This window comes from Orcinus orca, chromosome 1 (assembly GCF_937001465.1).
Source record: "Orcinus orca chromosome 1, mOrcOrc1.1, whole genome shotgun sequence".
Classification (NCBI taxonomy): Eukaryota; Metazoa; Chordata; class Mammalia; order Artiodactyla; family Delphinidae; genus Orcinus; species Orcinus orca.
Genome location: NC_064559.1, coordinates 18,461,343 through 18,482,397, shown reverse-complemented (window position 1 = coordinate 18,482,397; position 21,055 = coordinate 18,461,343). Strand labels below are relative to the sequence as shown.

Here is a 21,055-nt window from a genome sequence, read left to right as displayed (position 1 = left end):
GCATGGGGACATGTACGAGCACATTAGGTTTAGAAAAAGATACAAAATTAGATAAAAGGATACATATGGGGGAAAGAGAAAGAAAGGGTTCTGCCGGGTATAGTAGAAGCAAAATTTTGAGTGATATGGAAAAATAATCATTTTTCTCTTGTCTGTCTGATGCCAAAAGCCCATATTCTTTCTACTAATATCTTACACTAAAAGTTCACTCTGCTGGTCATAAGAAGTACATGCTATAAAAATGTTCAGAGTAGCCTTATTCACCATGGCAAAAACATGGGAACGACCACTACTTCATTGAAAAGAGAAGAGATATATTATTACCCAGCCATGAAAAATACACGGAGAACATGAATAACTCAGAAACAATGTCAAGGGCTAAAGCAATTGCCTAAAGATAGAAACTTTTACAAATTTCTAAAACAAAGACTTTTAGGCATTCACTCATGATGTTCAAACTATAAAAATGCAAGGAGATAATAAACACAAAATTATGATTACATATTACCTCTAGAGGGAGACAGGGAAATGGGCTAAGAGATGGCCTAGAGGTAGATGCAAAAATGTGATAATATTTTAGTTCTTGGGTTGGGTGGTAGGTTCATGAGTGTTCGTTGTACTATTATATTTTATTTTATATGTGTGTGTGAAATATTAAATATATTTCACTATAATATAAAAGATAATGAAGGAACATTTTTCGTATATTGGGAAGGTAAATTGCATTTCCTCAATTCCTAATAATTAGCCTGTTTTGTTAAAATTATAATTTTCAAAGTATAATGGTCATTTAAAAAAATCATCATGGTCCTAAAATACAAAATGTTTCACAGGATTCCAAAAGTGAAAATGACATGGGGGTAAAAATAAAAGCAAAAGTGAATTTGGAAAGAAACCCTAATTAAGTATAATGTAAACACATGGTTTATTGATTTTAAAGTTGGATCTAACATTTTTAAGTAAATTAATTAACATACAGCAAGAAAATCAGGTCCATCTTTGTTGTAAACGAAAAGAAGCAATCCATTCAATTGGTCAGTTCTGAACTTAAAGGAAATTTCAAAGTCCATTCCACCATGAAACAAATATGGATAAAGTTCCAGGAACCCTTTAGAGAAAAAAACATGTACAAATTAGCATTTGCAAGCAATACTGTTTGCATCGTAAGGGTGTCATAAGACAACCTTAGGACATATTCTGTCGTTGAATAAATCTCTCACAAAAGAAGATGCAGATCAATGTTAAGAAATTCACCTTGTAATGTACAGAAGTAGCAGAATGAACTTGACATACCTTTTAAGAGGAAGCGAGTTACTAAGTCATGGATACAATTAAGACTATTACTAGCTTATCTAAGTATTAACAATAAGTAGTTGCAACTCCGGATAATGACAGTGATGAGAAAAAGCAACGAAAAAGTGCACAGAGTATAATATTATTTAGCTTTCTGTTCTGAAGGTAGTTTAACGAACCTAATATCTAACCAACTTCGTTATAAATGTAGCAGGCAATAGTGGGCCTTTATTCCAAAAATAAGCCACGGTGGCCAAGTCACCATATTCCCTTCCACTCCTTACCCTGGGTGGCTGCTAGACAGAGACTGTAGGTGGCACGTATGCCGGGCACACTATGTCTCACCTTTGCCACAGCCTTTGGAGCAATGGCAGTGATGGTGGTCATATTCTCTAGCTCTCCCTTAAGGCCCTACTTACCCCATCACGCAGCTGAAATTTTACTCTTAGGAACACTGTCAGTCTATACCATGGGATAAAACAGATATTGTGTAGATTAGCCTGACAAAACTCCTTTGACACATCTGAGTAAAACTATACTCTAAATAAAAAAGCGGACTTGCAAATGGACATTAGTGGCACTACCATAGGTAAACCCCAAACTGCCAGAGATCTTACACATGAATATGTATTTATGAGTCTTACTATTTATATTATATATTCAGACGTTGAGAATATATGTATGGGCATCAGGGCGTAACTAGGTATTTCTGAGATAGCAGGTTCATATGAGGTCAAAATAATTGTATCAGGAGAGATTAAATTACACCAAAGATAGAACATACAAGCTAAGCAATGACCAGTGTCTATTTTAGAACCTTACCTGTCCCTAGGAACTGAGCTCCCTCTTGTAATGAAGTGGGGCATCCCTCCCAGTTGTTATACACGTTGATTTGCTCTTCAGAACTCTGCCAAACCAGACGCCCCCAAGCAGCAGAGGGATTATAATTCTTCATAAAATATACATCCTTGAGACAGCCCACAAAACCCTTTCGGATTATGTCTGCAGGGGTTGAGAGATATCAAGAAATATGTTTTCTGAGAAATTCTTTTCAAGCAATGAATCTGATGTGCTATTAAAATCAAAGAAATAGGCAATAGCTCTCACTACCTACTTACTACAAATTTTAAAAAAATTTCTTCTTTTAAGATTTTTTTTTGATGTGAACCAATTTTAAAGTCTTTATTGAGTGTGTTACAATACTGCTTCTGTTTTATGCTTTGTTTTTTTTGGCTACGAGGCGTGTGGGATCTTAGCTCCCCGACCAGGGATTGAACCCGCACCCCCTGCATTGGAAGGTGAAGTCTTAACTACTGGACTGCCAGGGAAGTCCCCAAACTTCTTAATAACTCATGTAAACACCACACCATCAGCTAGGGTAGGTGGTAACAATTGTAATGTTTCGCTCTGGTTCAGACTCATCTTATCTGCAGAAACAGATGTTTGCACAAAAACCCTGGTTTTATAGTAATAGCAAGACTACTGCCTCTTGAACTAACAAGGGGATCTCATCTGCCACTGGTCTTAAAAATAAATGTGCAATAACACATTTTAAAAGTAAGATTTAAAGGAAGTCTATCTATTAAATCTACAGTTTATAGTTTAGTTCCCTCGCCATTTTGACCTAGTCTGTTACACAAGTAAAGCAATAATTTCATTTCATTTTTAGGAATTAATGTAATGTTAAGCTTAATTTTTGAACTCCCCAGACCAGGTAAGTGTGGGGCTTAAGAACACAGTAAGTAGGGTGGTCATAAGAGGTTGGGAAAGAGAGAAAGTGAGCAAATGAGAGAATTAGAGAGCAAAAAAAAAAAAAAGCAGAGAGGGGGAGAAGGCGCCTGAAGCTGGGGTTGCATTTCATATGGCAGTGTCCTTACAGGTCAGTGGAAAGCTTAGCTCTCAGCTTTTGAGTTCATGACCTGATCTTAGGGAGGGTATTCACCAGCAATCAAAGTTTTACAAGGTCAATTTATATGCGCAATGTCAAATTATTTATTTATATCGTACAGATGTCATCTACAGGAGGGATACTTGGTATTGGGGTATGTTCTCCTCCTGATGCCTGGATATACCAGAGACAAGAATTGTGCTTGGTGGGCAAAGAACTATGACAAAGACTCTCTTCTCTCTTTCTTTCAATCCGTGTGTGTGTGTGTGTGTGTGTGTGTGTGTGTGTGTGTGTGTGTGTGTGTGTGTGTGTGTGTGTGTGTGTGTGTGTGTGTGCAAGAGACTTCTCCACCAGTCTACAGTAGCCAAACGAAAGCCCTCTCTTCTCTACAGGTATTTCTAAGGAGGTAACTATAACCGGTCTTGAGGATTTAAATATATCCTTCTCAAAAAATTCACTGAAATTTTTTGATCCCTAAATAACATAGCTTTGACTGAAATTAGTATAATTCATTTCAGCAAAAGTTTAATGAACTCCTTTTACATATCAAGAACTGGGTACTAAGAATTGAAATGCAAGTAGTACATGGTTCCTTTAGAAAAGAAGAGACCTAGAGGAAATTTTTGACATACTGATGTAGGAAATACAGTATGAGATAGAAAATAATACTATTACCCATACTTTAAAATAATGCAACTTGATTCAAAAATGTGGTGACAACATATAAATTCTATACCTTTCCCAAACTCACCAGAATCCTTCCTGAGGATGGTATAACCCTGCGGCAGCCCTCCCACAAACACTCCTGTGTTCTCTCCAATAACAGTACTACCATTCAGGGTGGCCGAGGAGCCTATGGATGGAAAAGGAGATGAGAATTCCAACTTCAGCAGGATAATCTATTTCTACAAATTTAACAAATGACTAAACCCTTCCCTGGGCTTCTGGACACCACTCTTTCTTGGTTCTCTACATATCGGTTACTTTTCTTCACTGGTTCTTCCTCATCACCCCAACATCTTGATGCTGGAATGACCCAGGCTTCCTCCGTTCTCAGATCTCTTTCTCCACCTATACAGATACCCTAATCCCCTCTAGAAGGATGGAGAGAGAGCTGGGTACCTGTGCTAATTCCCAGGGCCAAAGATCAGAAGGGGCCTGGGTCCTTGACTGTGTTGTATAACAATGCAAGTCCGTTAAAATGTTTATTTTACTCCATCATTTTTTGGGAGAAGGGGGATTTTTTTTTTCAGAGCCCAAACAACTCTGATTAGCCCTACTTATATCTGGGATCTTGGCTTTAAATACCATCTTAAGCTGACAACTCCCAATTTTTTTATCTCTAGTCTGGAACTCTTCCCTGAACTCAGATCCAGGAATCTGCTTGATATTTCCACTTGGATGCCTCATAGGTACCTAAGACTTAACATGTTCAAACCGAAATCTGAACATCTCTCTTTGAATCTGCTTCTCCCACTAACTTGCCCACCTTAGTTATGGTAGTTACAGTCTAAAGGCCCCAAACCTTGCAGTCATGCTCTACATTAGGGGTTAGCAAAAGTCTTCTGTAAAGAGCAAGGTAGTATGTATTTTCCTCTTTGTAGACCACACAGCCTCAAGCAGCCATAGACAATACCTAACCAATGGGTGCAGTTGTCGCCAATAAAGCTTTATGAAAACAGGCATGGGCTGGATCAGGCTCACAGGTGGTAGTCTGCCAACCCCTGCTCTACCTCGATCAAATTCCTTAACATTTACAATACATCCAGATTTCTCATTATATCCACAGTTCCTTCCCTGGTTCAAGAAACGATCATTTCTTGTCTGGATTATTTTAGAATTATTGCAGAAGCCTATTTGCTGGTCTCCATGCTTCTGTAACAAATTAATAAGCAGAAACCTCAATTAAATAGAGTCGGGAGACCAGAAGGCAGAGTTCTCACACCTTGTAATGAAGGCAAACCCAACAGGAAGAAGAAAGACTTTTCTTTCCTGGCAAGGACTCAGCCAATGAAAAATCATGAACACTTTGTTTACTATAGTCCTCCCAGCTTCCTGTTCACCCTCTGTAAAAGTTTTCTCCCTCCCTTGCCATGCGGGACGTGCACTTGGCTTGCCATGGTTGTAGACCCTGAATTGTGATTCTCTGCTGATCCCCAATAAACCCATCTTTGCTGGAGAAATATCTGACAGTCCATTTGTTTTAGGTCAACATTTTGGTGGACCCTATGGGGACCAGAGAAAACCCCTGAAGGCTCCAGTTCTGGTGAACAAACAGGTGTGGTACCCACAAAGAAGCCCACTGTGCTCACTGCTTACCCACTGTGCTCACTGCTCTTACCAACTCTGGAGTTTGAAGGTAAATCTTTCTCCTGGATCTGAGCTCACACCCTCTTTGCATTTGAAGCTCTCCAGCCTTTATGCAAGTTCTGCTTAAAGGTTTTTTCTGGTTAAGGCCTTGTTCTGTACCTGAGTACTCATTTGGAACTTCAGTCTAATTTTGAGATAAGACTGTTTCAACCAAGACTGGCTGAGAAGTCATCAGCCCGTTCCTTCAGGAACGAGGCTGCTTCACTGAAACTCTGCTGGTTTTTCAGGCTTCAGCCCATTCCTTTGGAATTAGGGTTGTTCTTTGGAAATGACTGAAAAACCTTGGGCCTGGTTTCTACAGGACCAAACTGTTTCCCTAGAATTGGCTGGTATTAATTTGCATGCTGTTTGAGATGCGAGCAGTTTGATTTGAACTGTGAGCTGTTTAAAAATTATTCTTTCACTCTGGAGACAAACTTCTGAGTAATGAGATACCAGTTATCTACATATTTTGAGCGAGCCCCCGCCGACAGGGACTCTGGACAATTTTATGTTTAAAAAGTGTGGTCTTTCCTCATGTGCATTTCCAACTAAATGGACCAAATTGACCTAAGGCAATTTAGAATATCAATGGCCATTATGGGGAATTTTTGGAATCCTCAAAGTTAATTGGACTACAATAGCTCAGAAATTCCCAGAACTGAATAGTATGCCTATTTTGATTGGCATGTTGAGGTTTCTAAATGTAATTAGGAGCTTAAAATTGTCCCTCAGCAAAATGAGATTTTAAGATTAACTGAGGCAAACATGTAGATAAAGAAAGACAAAGTGGCTCTCCACACCTCAGGCTCTTCTTCCTTGGCTTCTCTGTCTCAGGCTCGACCTCTGGTACCATCTTGTCTCTCTTCCCCAGCTCCTCATGGCCAGACTCATCTGGAACCATCTTTCTCCTTTCCTTCTCTACTGCCTATGCCTCCTCAGACCCTCAGTTCCCCCCCCCCAATAATTCTCTCACCAAACTTCCCCTTTCTCTGAAACTTTCCCCACTCCCTTTTCCTCTGAACTTATCAGAACCTGTCCCTTTAAAATTAAGCCTTCTAAGGTTCCAGAAGCTAAACCCTTAATTTCTTATATTCCCTGGACTAAAGCTGAACTGCAAGCCACAGTCAAAAATATACCCAAAGTAACTGAAGATTGTCACAGATTTGCTGAGGAATTTAATGTAGTCATTCAAACTTATCAACTTGGTTTCTCTGATGTACCTTAGCTAATTCATAGGTTTGTTGGTGATGGCCAGACCCAGCATTGGATCAGAACTGCTAACTGGGAAAATCCTGAAAGGTCTCTAGGATAACAACCAGGAGATCAGCCCTCTAACTTACTATATGATCAGGCTTGAGCAATCACTAGGTGACTTCATTGAGCAATTCCTAGGGTTTTTCCAAAGACTGTCAACTGGAACAAAATTCAGGCTTGCACACGAAACTCTGATGAACCTGTTCATTATGATTACAATTGAATTCAGATTATTTTAATGCAAAGTTTTGGTCTTCTTCCAGATGTTGATTCCACCTGGGCAGCTTTTAATTCCATGTTTATTAATGGGCAAACTGGCATCTTTCCTTTCTAATGAAAAGGACCAGGATGGAATGGAAAACTATGTCCCATCTAGTTTTGATTAATCTGTCAAAACTGCTCTCTCACACTATAGCTGAATCACCTAAAAGGAAGACTGTCTAAATTCTTAAACTTCAACTATGCAAATGAAGGCTCCTAAATGAAACTAAAATCCTCCTAGTTTCTGGTATTATTGAAAATAGCCAGGATATTGGAAAAGAGGCTGTTACAAATTTAAGTGCTTTCAGTGTCTTCAGCCCTCTGACTAACCTTTCCAATATCCGCCAACTACTCAATGACAGGCTCTGAGGAACTATAGGGGCTCGTCCCAATTCTCCGTCTTAATCGGCTTAAAGAAATGTTTCTCAAGATTGGGGTTGAATCTCTTCCAGTCCTAATGGTCACACACTCAGTGCTCCAACCCATTACTAAAAAGCAGCCTCTGCCTCCGAGTACCAACACAGTTCAAATAGTGGCAATCTCTAACGAATCTCAAGAGGCTCTTGTCTCTGAATCTATTCCCTTTCCTTTAGGCCCTTTGAGAGACACACATGTATTTTTCTCCTTAGTTCCTCTGCCCCTACCCATTTATTGGGCTGAGACTTCTTGGAGAAGTCTCATGCTGGAAATTCTTTCTTCCAAAAGGAGGAGATAATCTAGAATTTGACAGTAGCCATCAAAATCACCAACCAGGTAAATTAAATGACCCCTCTGACATCTTTTATTTGTTCTGTCTCCGACAGTTCTAGAGCGGATTTTGGAAACACTGATCATGTGTCCCTATTGAATCAGCCACCACCATCTTTATGGGCAAAATCTCCAACTGATATTGGCAAACTTCAAAGAGCACCCCTTCCCATCAAGATTCAAATAGATCCCTCAAAACCTCTTCCCAGAATTAATCAATACCCTATAAGTAAAGAAACCCTTCAAGGCATAAAGCCTGTAATAGAAGATTATAAGGCTCGAAACCTCATTATGCCTGTACTAATTCCTGTGAGGATGCTATTTTACCTGTGAGAAAACCTAAGGGCTGAGGGTAGAGGTCTGTCCAGGACCTCTGAGCAATAAGCAACATTGTTATCCCTAGACGCCCTGTTGTTCCTAATCCTCAGACGTTCTAACATCCATTCCCACTGGAAGCAAATTCTTTACTGTAATTGATTTATGCAGTGCATTCCTTAGTATTCCACTTGATGAAGATAGCCAACACCTTTATACCTTTACTTGGGAAGAAAAACAATTCACCTGGACAGTAATGCTCAGGGTTTTACTGAGAGTCCTTCTTATTTCTTGTAAATCCTGAAGGTTGACCTGGATGATATAAAGTTTCCTAGAGGTCTACTTTGTTGCATATGTGAATGATTTGCTTCTTTGATCTTCTAAAGCCTACTCACAGGAAGACAGCATCCACTTTCTAAAGCTTTTAGCCTTAAAGGGACATAAGATTGCCAAGGAAAAAATTGTAGCTTGCCCAAACCCAGGTTTGATATTTAGGGCATCTGGTATCAGAACAAGGGCTACACTTTGATACAGATGGACTTCATAGTGAGTGAGGAACCTGTTTTACTGGCCAGGTACTTCAACAAGTCTGTGGCATCAATCCTCTGATTTAGTCGATCACAGTAATGGCATTATTAGACCCAACTGGCAAAATTTGTAGAGGTCATACAAATACCTTGGCCCAAAGCATTGCTATTGGTCCCTCTAAATCTCAGATCCACACTTTTTGTAACTCAAAAATTCTCACCCATTGAAACAGTCACAGGACACCCAACACACTTGGTTACTGCTTTTTTTTTGACCTACAACTGAAAAGAGGAGATATACTCCAATAACACAAGGGCCAAATTGCTCCTATTAAAAATAACCATGTTTTGGTAGAGCAATCTTTTTACAGTGCACTCTCAGGAGACGAAGACCTTAAGCATCACACCTTGCAACCTGAAGGCTTTATTTACTGGAAAAGACACCTCCAGAGGAACTTTCTTCAACCTTATTGGAGAGACCCCTATCAGGTATTGCTAACCAACCCTTCTGCCGCCAAAGTCCAAGGAATAGATTCTTGGACTCATGTGACATGCCTAAAGAAAGCACCAAATTCTGAAGGGACCTCAAAAAGTCTGGTGAGCTGAAAGTAAATATTTCCCAGAACTGAAGCAGACAACACCTGATGAGGCAGCTTTCTGAAGATATCTGGACCAGGTCTTTAGGAAGTGTATTGCCAAATCTTTGACAATGACATAATGCTTCAGATGATCTCCAATGTCTATGATCTTGATAACATATGGAATTGAGACAGAAAGTGTCTGAGAGTTCTCCGTTCTACCTTCCCTTGTTACTCGAATATGACCTCAGTAGGTTTCCAATCTGTGCATTCCCTTCTGATATGAGACCCCACACACAGGAAAGGTCCTTCCTGGCACTGAGGAACAAAAAGCCATTGAAATTAGAAAAGCTGACTCGATCAGTGATGCTCTGAGAGAAAGTTCATGATCAAAAGGGGGACATATAAAAAATTAATAAACAGAAACCTCAAATAAATAGATTTGGGAGACCAGAAGGAGGTCTCATGCCCTGTGGTGACAGCAGAGCCCAACAGGAAGAAGACAGACACCTCCTCTTTCCTGGCAAGCACTCAGCCAATGAAAAGCCATGGACTATTTGTTTACTACAGCCCTCCCAACTTCCTTTTGCCCTCCATAAAAGCGTTCTCCTTCCGTTGCTGTGCGGGGACTTCCAAGTGGCTCACCATGGTTGCAGACCCCGAATTGCAGCTTTCTACTGATCCCGAATAAACCCATCTTTGCTGGAAAAGCATATGGCAATCTATTTGTTTTAGGTCAACACTTCCATCCTTGCTCTCCTTAAAACTTATCTCCAAAAGAGCAGCCAGAGTGTTCCTTTTAAAGAAAGAAGTCATGTCATGTTACCCCTCTCTCAAAATCCTCCAATGGCTTCCCTCTTTTCAAGTAAAAGCTCACAAAGCCCTATGTAATACAGCCCCAGCGGCCTCTCTGATTTCACATTGTAACACTAGCCCCTTCAACCTCTCTTTCCCACATTGGCTTCCTTGTTGGTCCTTGACATGGCACATATCATATGCTCCCACCTCAGGGCCCTGGGACCTACTGTTCACTTGACTTGAAACATTCTCCTAGACATTTGCCTGGTTTGCCCTTTTATCCCCTTTAGGTCTATGCTCATATGTCACCTTATCGGAAAGACCTTCTCTAACAGTCCTTTATAAAATCAAAACATCCCTTCCCCAATACACACACACACCCCTTTTCCTCTTATCCTGTTTTATACATTCTCAGAATGTACCACTACCTGATATTTGTTCAATATTTATTTATTCTGTTTCCTGCCCCTCTCCCACCTAAAGTGTAAATTTTCCTCCTTGTTTCCAGAGTTCCTAGAGCAGTAGTAGGTGCTCATTAAAATTTCATATTTTTCTGAATGAATTAATAAAAGCCTGCATCATCGTACTGTAACTTTTACAATTACATGGGGATGGTAGATAGGGAAGGATAGAAAGAAAAAAACTTAGAATTGCAAAGAAAAAATACATGTCCCAGAACGCTGCCTACCAACTGTCTTAACTGGAAGAAGTTGTTTACCTTTTGGAGGCTTAGTTTCCTCATCTCTAAAATGAGTATAATAACCGAGGTCATAATAGAGGAACATAAGGAGAGAACATAAGTAAAACATAAGTAAAAGGAAAGTAAAAGCCCTTGCAAATTGTAAAGACCTGAAAAAGATACAAAATTGCTATCGATGACTTTACTCTTATTTTTGCTTTACTGAAACCCTGTGTAGATGAGAAGATAGTTGCCAAGACTTCATCATTTTAGGAGCACCCCAAAGGCAAACTCAACAGCAATTTAGCTGAAGTTGAGTGGAGATAAAGGTGAAAGAAGAGATGAACAAATATAAACAACAGAAGAGTACGGTAACATCAGCACATCAATAGAGCCCTTCATATATGTCAAAGAAGATCTTACCTGTATATTGCCCATCAAGTGTGATTTGGCCGAAATCCTGATGCCTAATCGCGATTATCTCATGCCATTTGCCATCACTATATTGTTTACCATCATCATTAGTTGTGGTAACTTCTACTGCAGACCCCTTAAGGGAATGAATGAGGGAAAAAGAATCAATGAGTGAGTATACATGTTACATACACATACATATATATTTGTAAAAAACCAATTAGCAAATTTCAACATGATCCAGATGCAAGCATGTACACGTTTCAAACAGAACTCAAAATTAAAGTTGATACATCCTTCTGGCTTTTCTCTGATGTACTTCTGTGTCACCTCGGTGCTCAAATCTGAAAAGAGCTTCTCTTTGGAATAAAAATCTCTTACAAGTACCCTTGGATTTTGAGTAACTATACTCATCAGAAAGGTAATGAATTTTCTTTTCTAATATTTTAAATTTGGGGGCAGAAATATAAAAAAGAGAAGAATTTAAAACTAATAAAATATTATTCAAATAATATTGTTCTAAAGATAAGGAAATGTCTGGCAAGTTATTTTCTTTTACCTTCACTACACTACGTATAGCAAGAAGGAATAAGGTTCACATTAAAAATTAGTCAGTTACTAATGCCTTGAACATAAGTATAGCGGTTAAACTTATTACTCAATGCTTTGTAGTCTGAATTCTAGCATTTATACTTTTGTCTAAGGTAACAGTATAGTTAAAAATGAGTTCCTAAGTGGATAAGACTAGGAAATGGTAGATAATAAGGACAGATACTAGCTAAAAGGAGGTGAGGATAAGGAAACAAAGAAAAGTAGAAGAGAAACATTTCATCTTGACACTTTAGAGCTATGTATATTCTGGTTAGCGCAATGATACTCTTTTAATGTTAGTGAACACTTAAGACTAAGTAAAAGATATTTCAACTTTGTCACCATCATCATTTGCTACTACTGTGGTTAAAGAAAAAACAACCAGAAAATTACTCTAAACCTTCTAAATGAAAACAATTTTTTCTTTCTTTCTTAATAAAGTAGATCTCTAGCAATACTTAACTTCAATCAATAAAAATTTTTTAAGCTAAAAATAAGATTTGGTAAAAACTTACAAAATATATTTTTAAATTACTTGGACTGTTTCACCAAATTCTAATAATCTTGGTATACTGTTTTTCAAAAAAGATAAAGCTGATAATTATCTGATGCAATATGGTGAAGATTTATGTCACAAAAATTGCAACGTTAACCACACCATCTTCAGTAAAACATTTCTGTTTATATTTCCCTAAAATAGCTTCAGCAGTATACCATGTCCATTCTATGCATTTAATTGGCTCCTGTCAGGCCTCATACAGAGCATGACAACATGTGTGACATACAGAATTTCATATTACCAAAAAAGAGCTTTTAATTTCCCATGAGTAGGAGCGGGTTGCTTCTCACGTGGACAATATCCCAACTTTTACAGGCAACTCAATCGGCTAGAAAGATGACCATTTTGGTAAGTCCTCGAATCTTTGTAGGTTGATTTTCCTTCTATCTCTTTCCTCCACATATTCTTTTATTTTCCTCAACCCTATTTCAACATTTTAATATTTTACAAACACACATTTCATTATCTTAGTTTAATAATTAAAACCAGAACTGGTGTCGTGCCCAATTAATGTGCCCTGGTAGCATGCCCATTAGTTTTTCCATTAGTGAATTCAACAATACTAATGGGATTACTAGCATGGGATGCTAATTGGGCGTGACATAAGAAACTGGCTTACTTCTTAGCATACCCTTGCTAATGATGAAATTAATGAGCATTTTATTAAATGCTGTCTCATCAAAGTGTACTTAGTTAGCGTTAAAATTGTTACAGACGATGCTGCATTCTAAAGATCAGGTGTCTGAGTAAGTGGTTCTTCGTATCATGTTTGGCGATAGTCTGAAGCATTAATAGTTCTCTACATCGAAATCACATTGACTGGCGACACATACAAGTACATAACACACAGCCTCAGTACGCCAAATTTTCTTCATACTTAGAGGAACTTAGTGTATTATTCTTTGATGATCATTTTAAGATTATTTTACCTCACCAATGTTAAGAGAATAATTCTGTGATCAATTCTGATGTCATATGATGCAGTTTATTTTTTCCATCTGGAAAATATCAGACATGTTAAATAGATGCTATTCGGAATTTTTTTTGAAAGCTTTCACTTTCACCATTTCCCTCAGTGAAGTCAGAATGTTATGTGAATTTCCTGTTAATGTCACTGAACATAAAACATTTAGCTGAGAACCACGAGTCATTACTGGTCAATAAAATATCATCTGATCAAGTATTTCCAAATTGAAATTAAGCTAATGAAAATAGGAAGACTCTAGCTAACTGTTAGAGAGAACAAAAAATACAGCAATTAAAAAATGGAGTAACTTTACTGACTCTTAACAATAATTCTAAGTGTTCAGTTTATGATAGGCAAACATATGTCCTGTTTTAAATATTATGAAGAATCTTCCCCCATTCCCCCAAATATTTTTTCATAGAATGAATTGGATAGTTGGAAGGAATGCCAAATAAGTTTTTACGCCTCTATGTAGGATTATATTATTACGTAAAGAATTCGTTACTTAAGTTTATTAAGATATTTTAAAAAGAACAAAGTACACAATGACTTCAGTTATTTTGAAACTACGTGTTAGAGAGTAACTTTAAATTCCTACAAAATGCTCTTTCCACAACTCAAAATTTAATTATTTTGAATGGATTCAGGAACAGTAATTTGAAAATAACCATCGGTATAAGTCAAAGTATCTGACAAATGAAAACAACTAAAATTGTTAAATTATCATTAAAGAACTGGAAATTTTATCCTAGAAAATGGGTAATTTCTGCAATTATGAGTACTTTTTTTTTTTTTTTTGCGCAGTACGCGGGCCTCTCACTGTTGTGGCCTCTCCCATTGCAGAGCACAGTCTTCAGACGTGCAGGCTCAGCGGCCATGACTCACAGGCCCAGCTGCTCCGCGGCATGTGGGATCCTCCCGGACCGGGGCACGAACCCATGTCCCCTGCATCGGCAGGCAGGCTCTCAACCACTGCGCCACCAGGGAAGCCCATGAGTACTATTTTACCAATAGCTATCAAGCCACTCAGTCAACCAATCAGTCAACAGACCTTTACTTATTTATGAGTATATCTACTATGTTCAAGGACTGTACTGAGCCTCAAGGATGTATCTGGGGACTAATAGACAGACCTGCCCTCACTGGATTGTACACTCAGATAAGAAAGACACAAAGAGCAAATAACTACTTGTCTGATGAGTACAATAAGGTGTTCATTAGATAATCTTGTATCCTTTACAGACAAAAGGAAAGAAAACTGGCTTAAAGTGGTACCTGAGTTATTTAAAATATAAATACTTTGAAATGTCAATGCGGGACGTATAAAACAAACTCCTAAACTTCTTTAAACTTGGGGTAGCTCTAACTTTGTTCACGAAGTTGTATTTATGACACAGAGTACAGACTTGTGGTTGCCAAAGGGGTGAGGGATTGGGGAGGGAAGCATTGGGGGTTTGGGATGAGCAGATGCAAACTATTATATATAGGATGGATAAAAAACAAGGTCCTACTGTATAGCACAGGGGACTATGTTCAATATCCTGTGATAAACCATAATGGAAAAGAATATGAAAAATAATATATATATGTATAACTGAGTCACTTTGCTGTACAGAAGAAACTAACACAACATTGTAAATCAACTCTACTTCAATAAAAAAAAGAGAAAAAAAAGCTGTATTCATATTCCTACCCCAAAAGAGAAAAAAATGGAAGAATATTCCAAATATTCTCCATTCCTCAGTTTCAACAATCTCTTTGCCTGATAATACGCTGGGCTTTCATTAAAAAGTTAGCAATATGTCCAGTTAACCTGGATAAATTCCTTCGTGGTGAGGAAGGACCAGTCCCGGCTAGCTTGAGCTCGTGGACTCATGTATAGACAAAATCACAAGCACTCAGGGTGATACATCTGATCACATTTTCTCAAATGTATCTTAAGGCAGTCCGGCTCAACCAACACCTTACTTTCTTTTGTATAAATTAATTATCACTTTCCTGAAAATGCAGGTAACTTTTGCTTTATTAGAGGGACATTATTATTCCAGGTAAAAATGCACTTGTAAGTCATCATTAAACCCTCTGCATTCCCCTGGTCCTCCAACTTTGGCTATAACAATGTCATTGATGCTTGCCTAGCAGGTACCAACTTTGTATACAGGTTACGATTTGGGTATATAGGGCAGGGACAGGCAGAGGGAAGCACTCTAGGCCACTGTCTGAAGGAAGAGGGGGAGGAAGTGGTTGGCAATGCCCTTGTGAATGTTTCCTTGAACTCTGCTCTGGTCTACACCAGCCTGTCTATCTGATCATTGAAAAGGCGATGAAAAAGATGAGATGGAGGGAGGTTTCCGGCAGCCAGTCTCAGGATCATAATGGCAATAATGTGGCTGAACGGAGTTAAGCATTATTTAACTTCTTCCCCTTCCTATTCTGCAGAATCTGAAGCTATCACATCTTTTAGAAAGAGAAATAACAAAGAGATGGCAGTCATGTTTCAGTTCTGGTGGAATCATTTTTGGATTAATTCTGCAAAGACTTTGCCCCATGTGTTTAGAGTATATTGTGGGTGGGGGGGCGGGGGCAGGCAGGGCACATTTATTAAATACTCAAAACCTGTGAACAAACCCGTGGCCACTGTATGATTACAGACGTAGCTCTGGGGTGTGAATGGTCATCTGGAATCACACTCATAGACACCAGGATGGACGTTTATGAGGGTGTGACTGATTGTATTGTAAGTGTGAGGCAGCGTGAAGCCACCCTGGCACACTGCCCTGTTCTAGTCCAGCAGGACTCTACTCCAATCTTGGAAGGGGGGGTGTCCAGAGAGAGGACGGCAGGAGCGGCATTTTGTTCATTTCTCATTTCCGTGTTTCCAACTCATAACTGCCCAGCACAGTGCCTGGAATATGATACATTTTTAACAATGTTTCATTGAATGAAATAAACTAAATCCAGTGCCAGTTCTATCACTAGATCACTATGTGACCCTAGTTAAGACACTTCATCTAAAGCAGGGAAAAAAACAATACTTACTTCAGGTGGCTACTTCAAGAATGAAATGAGACAATCAACATGAACCCACTTTGTGTACTTTGAAAGCTCTATGAATAAATGGCTATATGATTAAAGTTTTTCTCCATCTGGCTTGATCTCAAATATACCTAGATATTAACAGGTTGAGGTAGAAGAAGCAGAACCAGATTTTTTCTTTCTCATTGATATTCTTCTATTTTTCTGGATTGTTTCCTTTCTTTTATGTTTTTTGTTGATATTTACAATTTAGCATTTAGTCTTTTTTTTATCTTGTTAATTGTTCTTGGAACATTTTCGTTCTATTAGTAATTAATTTCTGTTGTTACAACATTTAAAATCAAATATTTTTGTCCATTTATTTTATGAAAACAAGAAACCAATATAACCTAAGCCCTTAATGCCCCCTCTACTAAGTTGATACCTTTAGAAACTTTTAAGTCACTCATTTTCCCCCCCTCCTTCAACTCTTAGTAATTTTAGCACCAAACAATTATCAGGGTTTTTTTTTCCCCTTTGCTGTGTGTCTCTTCTAGGTCAAAGATTCTTTGGCACATAAAACACATTTCTAGTCATTTTGTCATCAAATACTTAGGTTGAACTTAAAATCCTTAGGTTTATTATTCACCACTACCTCTCCTCTATATTTCAAATTTTTTATTTTTTCCTTCTGATTAGAAGGCTTGCTGAAATATTTCCTTCCAATATGGTGCACGGATGGTATTTAAACTGAATCTCTGGACATCAACAAGCATTTTTCTTTCATGTTGAAAAGCTTGGTCACAGATTAGCTGTATAACTTTGGGAAAAGTAATTTAACTGTGATTCAGATTTTCACCTGTAAAGTGGGGATAGTGAGTACCTGCTTTATAGAGTTGTTGTGATGTTTAAATACGTGTGTGTGTGTGTGTGTGTGTGTGTATTTATGTATAGAGAGAACACTTAGAATAATGGCTGGCACACAGAGGTCCTATAGAAGAACAAGCTTTGCTTAATCTTGACTAGAACTTGATGAACCCTTTCAATAAATTTATAATCAAGTCTATTAAATCATATATTCTCTCCTATTTTAGATTTCATTATCTTCTCCCATCCTTCTTTACCTTGTTCATGTGGTTTCTGTTCTCCTTTTGAATTTCTTCTTAATATTAGCATCTTCCTTCATCTTTCTTTATGCTTTCATATTTTTGTCATGTATTTTGACCTAGCAATCTGAGGCTCAGCAGTCTCTCTTCTAATTAATCTACTTAAAGGATTCAAATGAAAAATAATATTTTCAGTTCCGTAACTGAATCAACGTCAGTGTGCTGTTTTTGTTTTCCCGATGCCATCTGCCTTGCCTTTGGAAACAGCTGCTTCTCAGCCCTTTCTCTCTGGATGCTGGATCTGCTTAGGTGTGATGCTATTTCTTTTTGCTTACTCATTGCCCACCTCTTGGCATCCCTTAAGAAGCTGCAATTCTAGGGGACACCCAGGGGTCCTTGTGCCTGAGGACCTATAGTGGTCAGGCCAGGGGGTTATCGGGTCGCTGTCAAAATACCAGGAATAAACCTTTCTTTCCCTGGTCTTGCCAGTAGCCAATTCATGGCTCTAACACTTCCTAACACAGGAACAACTCCGTCTGCCTCTTGAGGGCTTCTGCAGGGATCCTGGGTGATGCTCAGACACACTTGGTCCAGCAGGCCCTGACTTTCCTCTCAAAGGTGAGTGGGTCTCCAGGATACAGGAAGCTCGTGGCCCATGATCCCTTAGATACAGAGGGGAAAAGTTGTGCCTCCTTTAATAATATAACATTAAACATTTATTTGGCAAGCATAATTTATGTCTTAGATCAGCAGTTTTAAATTGAAAACCTGAGAAAAATCTTTGACATACTCTTATATTTCAGTTACTCACAGGTCCAACACAGTGCTTAACAGCAAATGTTTACGAACCTTCCTGTAACTAAAGTGAAGACAACTATGCAATAGTTTCCCATTGTCCTCAGGAAAAATTTAAATCCTCTCAAATCCTTCCCAGGTCCTAAGTTACTTAGTCTCTACCCAACTTTTCAACCTACCACTGTTCTCTTTGTTCTCTACGCTACAGCCATATTAGACTCATCTCAATGTATTGAATATGCCATGTTCTTGTCTCACTCAGACACTAAATATTTGCTGTTTGCTCTGCCTGGAAATTTTATTACAGATCCTACCCTCATCTCCCATCAGTATTTCTGCTGGCCTGCCCCACCTCAAACACATGTCCTCTTGTATAGACATATATTCTTGTCCTGATCAACTTTTCCTCATTGTTTTGCATCTCAGTTAAATATCACATTTGCAGAGGAGACAGACAACTTAAAAGAAAGACTCTTTACTTTATTCTCTCATAATACACAGCATCATACTTGTCTTTCGTAACAGTCGTGAATATTTTATTTTTTTTAACTGTATACTACCTAGATTGTTTCATAGGGGCATGGTCACATTTAACTTTAAACTAGTGTAGTCTGCAATACCCAGCCCGATAGCACCTGATAGATGCTTAAATATTTGCTGGTGAAGAAAGGAAATGAAAGAAAGAGAGAGAGAGAGGAAAAGAGAGAGAGATGGAGGCAGGGAGGGAAGGAAGGAAGGAAGGAAGGAAGGGAAGAAGGAAGGGGGGAAGGGAGGAAGGAAAAGAGAAAGCAAAAGAGAAAGAGGAAGGGAGATAAAGACACAATTTTGCTCTCAAGGAAAATAAAAACAGATCGATTCAAATGCATTTAAAAGTTTTAATCCTCATTATAAGGTAGCATATGGCTGTTAAGCATGTAGATTCTCAGTCAGACTATGTGATTTTGAAGCTCTGCTATTTTAGCTGTGGGCAAGTCAAATCACTTTTGTAAGTTTCTTTTTCCTCATTGGTAAAGTGGAAATAATGAGTACTCACCTCTAAGGTTTTGGTGAGGATTCATTGTGAAAACATAAGCACTTGGTACCTGGTAAACTCTCAAAAATATCAACTCTTATGATTACTCATTTACCTGAGGATCAAAAAGAAAATAAGGGCGTCCATTCTTCAACTGAATTGCGAAATACTCTTCCTGATTGCCAGGTGATGCCGCAAAGACAATCAAACCTTCAGGCACCCTCGTTCGAAAGCTGGCCTTAATGCCTGGGGAGACAAGTGCAATCAGCGAATCAGTGCTGGCTTTTGTTGATTCTTTCTGATAAACGTACATTTACTTTCATTATTATTTATGATGTAGTGAGTACAGTCAAGGAATTATACACAGCAATGCACTGGGATGGCCCCAGCCATTTGGTTTTAACTGTATCCCATTAGGAATGCCAACCCATACTTGGAAACTCAAGCCTGCACTCCCGCTAATCAATATATAATGAAGTTTAAATATATGCAAAACTCACCAACATAAAAAGATATGTTGTCAACCCAAAATTGGACACCAGGGGATCAATGTGGTAATATTATCAGAGTCATAAAAATAAATGGGTTTTTGACATGAGTGAAAGAAACATAAGGAGCTTTGTTTAAAATACTTATGAAGTTTAAAGAACTTATCCAGCAGTAGAAGCTAAAAACGAGAAAAATCTGCTATGAAGTGGTCCACAGAGCCAATTTTCTGGGATGCCATCCTGTAACCAAATGGTCTGCAGCCTTTAGAATTCCAGGGGCTCCACTCACCCTTCAGATCACCTACCAGCACTGCCCATGACACACAGTGCTCCTGTCTCTCAGAAATTACCCCTGCTCAGGAAGCAGGGGGAGCATGCAATAGTTCTCTATGATGTCTTCGCACTGCCACCACCTGGCCCAACCTCCATTCTACGGGTATCCCACCCACTCAATGCGTCCTATCAAGCTCTTCCTCAGTGTAAGACATTTTGTTAATGTACTGAAACTTGCAAAGAAGTTTAAGATCTTTGTTCTCAAGCGTGTCCAGTTTAGCTGGAGATATAAAATGTGTGTGTCTTAACAGACACGACGTACAGGGAGAATCAAATAAGGTCAAGAACATACATGAGAACCAAATGACAGCTCAAGAGCACAAAACTGAATAATTAATGGCTATTGATTCGATTAGTAATATAGTCAACCAGGATTGTGTAAGTTGGAAGGGGACAGAGCTGCCTTCATGCTGGGCTGGTAACCAACGTTCCTACATAGCTGAGGGATCTACCCTGGATTCAATAGACTACAACAGGTTCCTGCAATCAGAAACCATGTCTGATTCATCTTTCTACCCCCAGAAATCACATGGTGTCCTGGTGTACTTAGTAAATGGATGTGAAGAAAGGAGGTGGAAGGTACAATAGTGGTAAGGAAGAAGTTTTAACACAGGTGTGGAGGCAGGAGGTCAGAAATCATTTTGTGAGCATCAGATTGCCATTTTATAAAATACGTTTTCTATGGAACATTAACATTTGTTGAGTACTCTGATACACAATAAAGAAGAAAAACTAACAAGCCAGTGCCTGACATTAAATTCTAGTTGGTGAAAAAGAATTAAAAAAAAAAACTGTAGTGAGGTGTGATAAGTGATACAGACCTGTTTACAAGATATAATTTGATTCAAAGGGGTTAAGAAAGGTTTCACAAAGAATAAGATGCTTGAGCTTGTTTTCAGAGTATATGAAGGACTTTGGGAGAAACCGTATAAAGGTCTGGAGGCAGGGAAAATATTAAGGAAAGCTGGATGTGGAGGAGGCAGTTAAGAGATGAATCTGGAGAAATAGGCAAGACCCCATCTCAGGCCATATATAGAGTATCTGGTTTGAGAAGTTTGAGTAGAAGACAAAGATGGAAAGGAA

The 21,055-nt window shown here is 38.6% G+C and overlaps 1 protein-coding gene across 1 annotated transcript in view; it reads right to left on the bottom strand.

Annotated features, from left to right (window-relative positions):
• USH2A (usherin) overlaps positions 1–21,055 on the bottom strand; it is a 782,904-nt gene that overhangs the window by 478,553 nt on the left and 283,296 nt on the right. The window contains exons 21-25 of the mRNA XM_049708907.1: positions 19,267–19,397; positions 11,116–11,242; positions 3,933–4,034; positions 2,116–2,295; positions 978–1,108 (exon numbers count right to left, since the gene is read on the bottom strand). Coding sequence (XP_049564864.1) covers positions 978–1,108; positions 2,116–2,295; positions 3,933–4,034; positions 11,116–11,242; positions 19,267–19,397 — 671 coding nt within the window. The remainder of the gene's footprint in view (positions 1–977; positions 1,109–2,115; positions 2,296–3,932; positions 4,035–11,115; positions 11,243–19,266; positions 19,398–21,055) is intronic.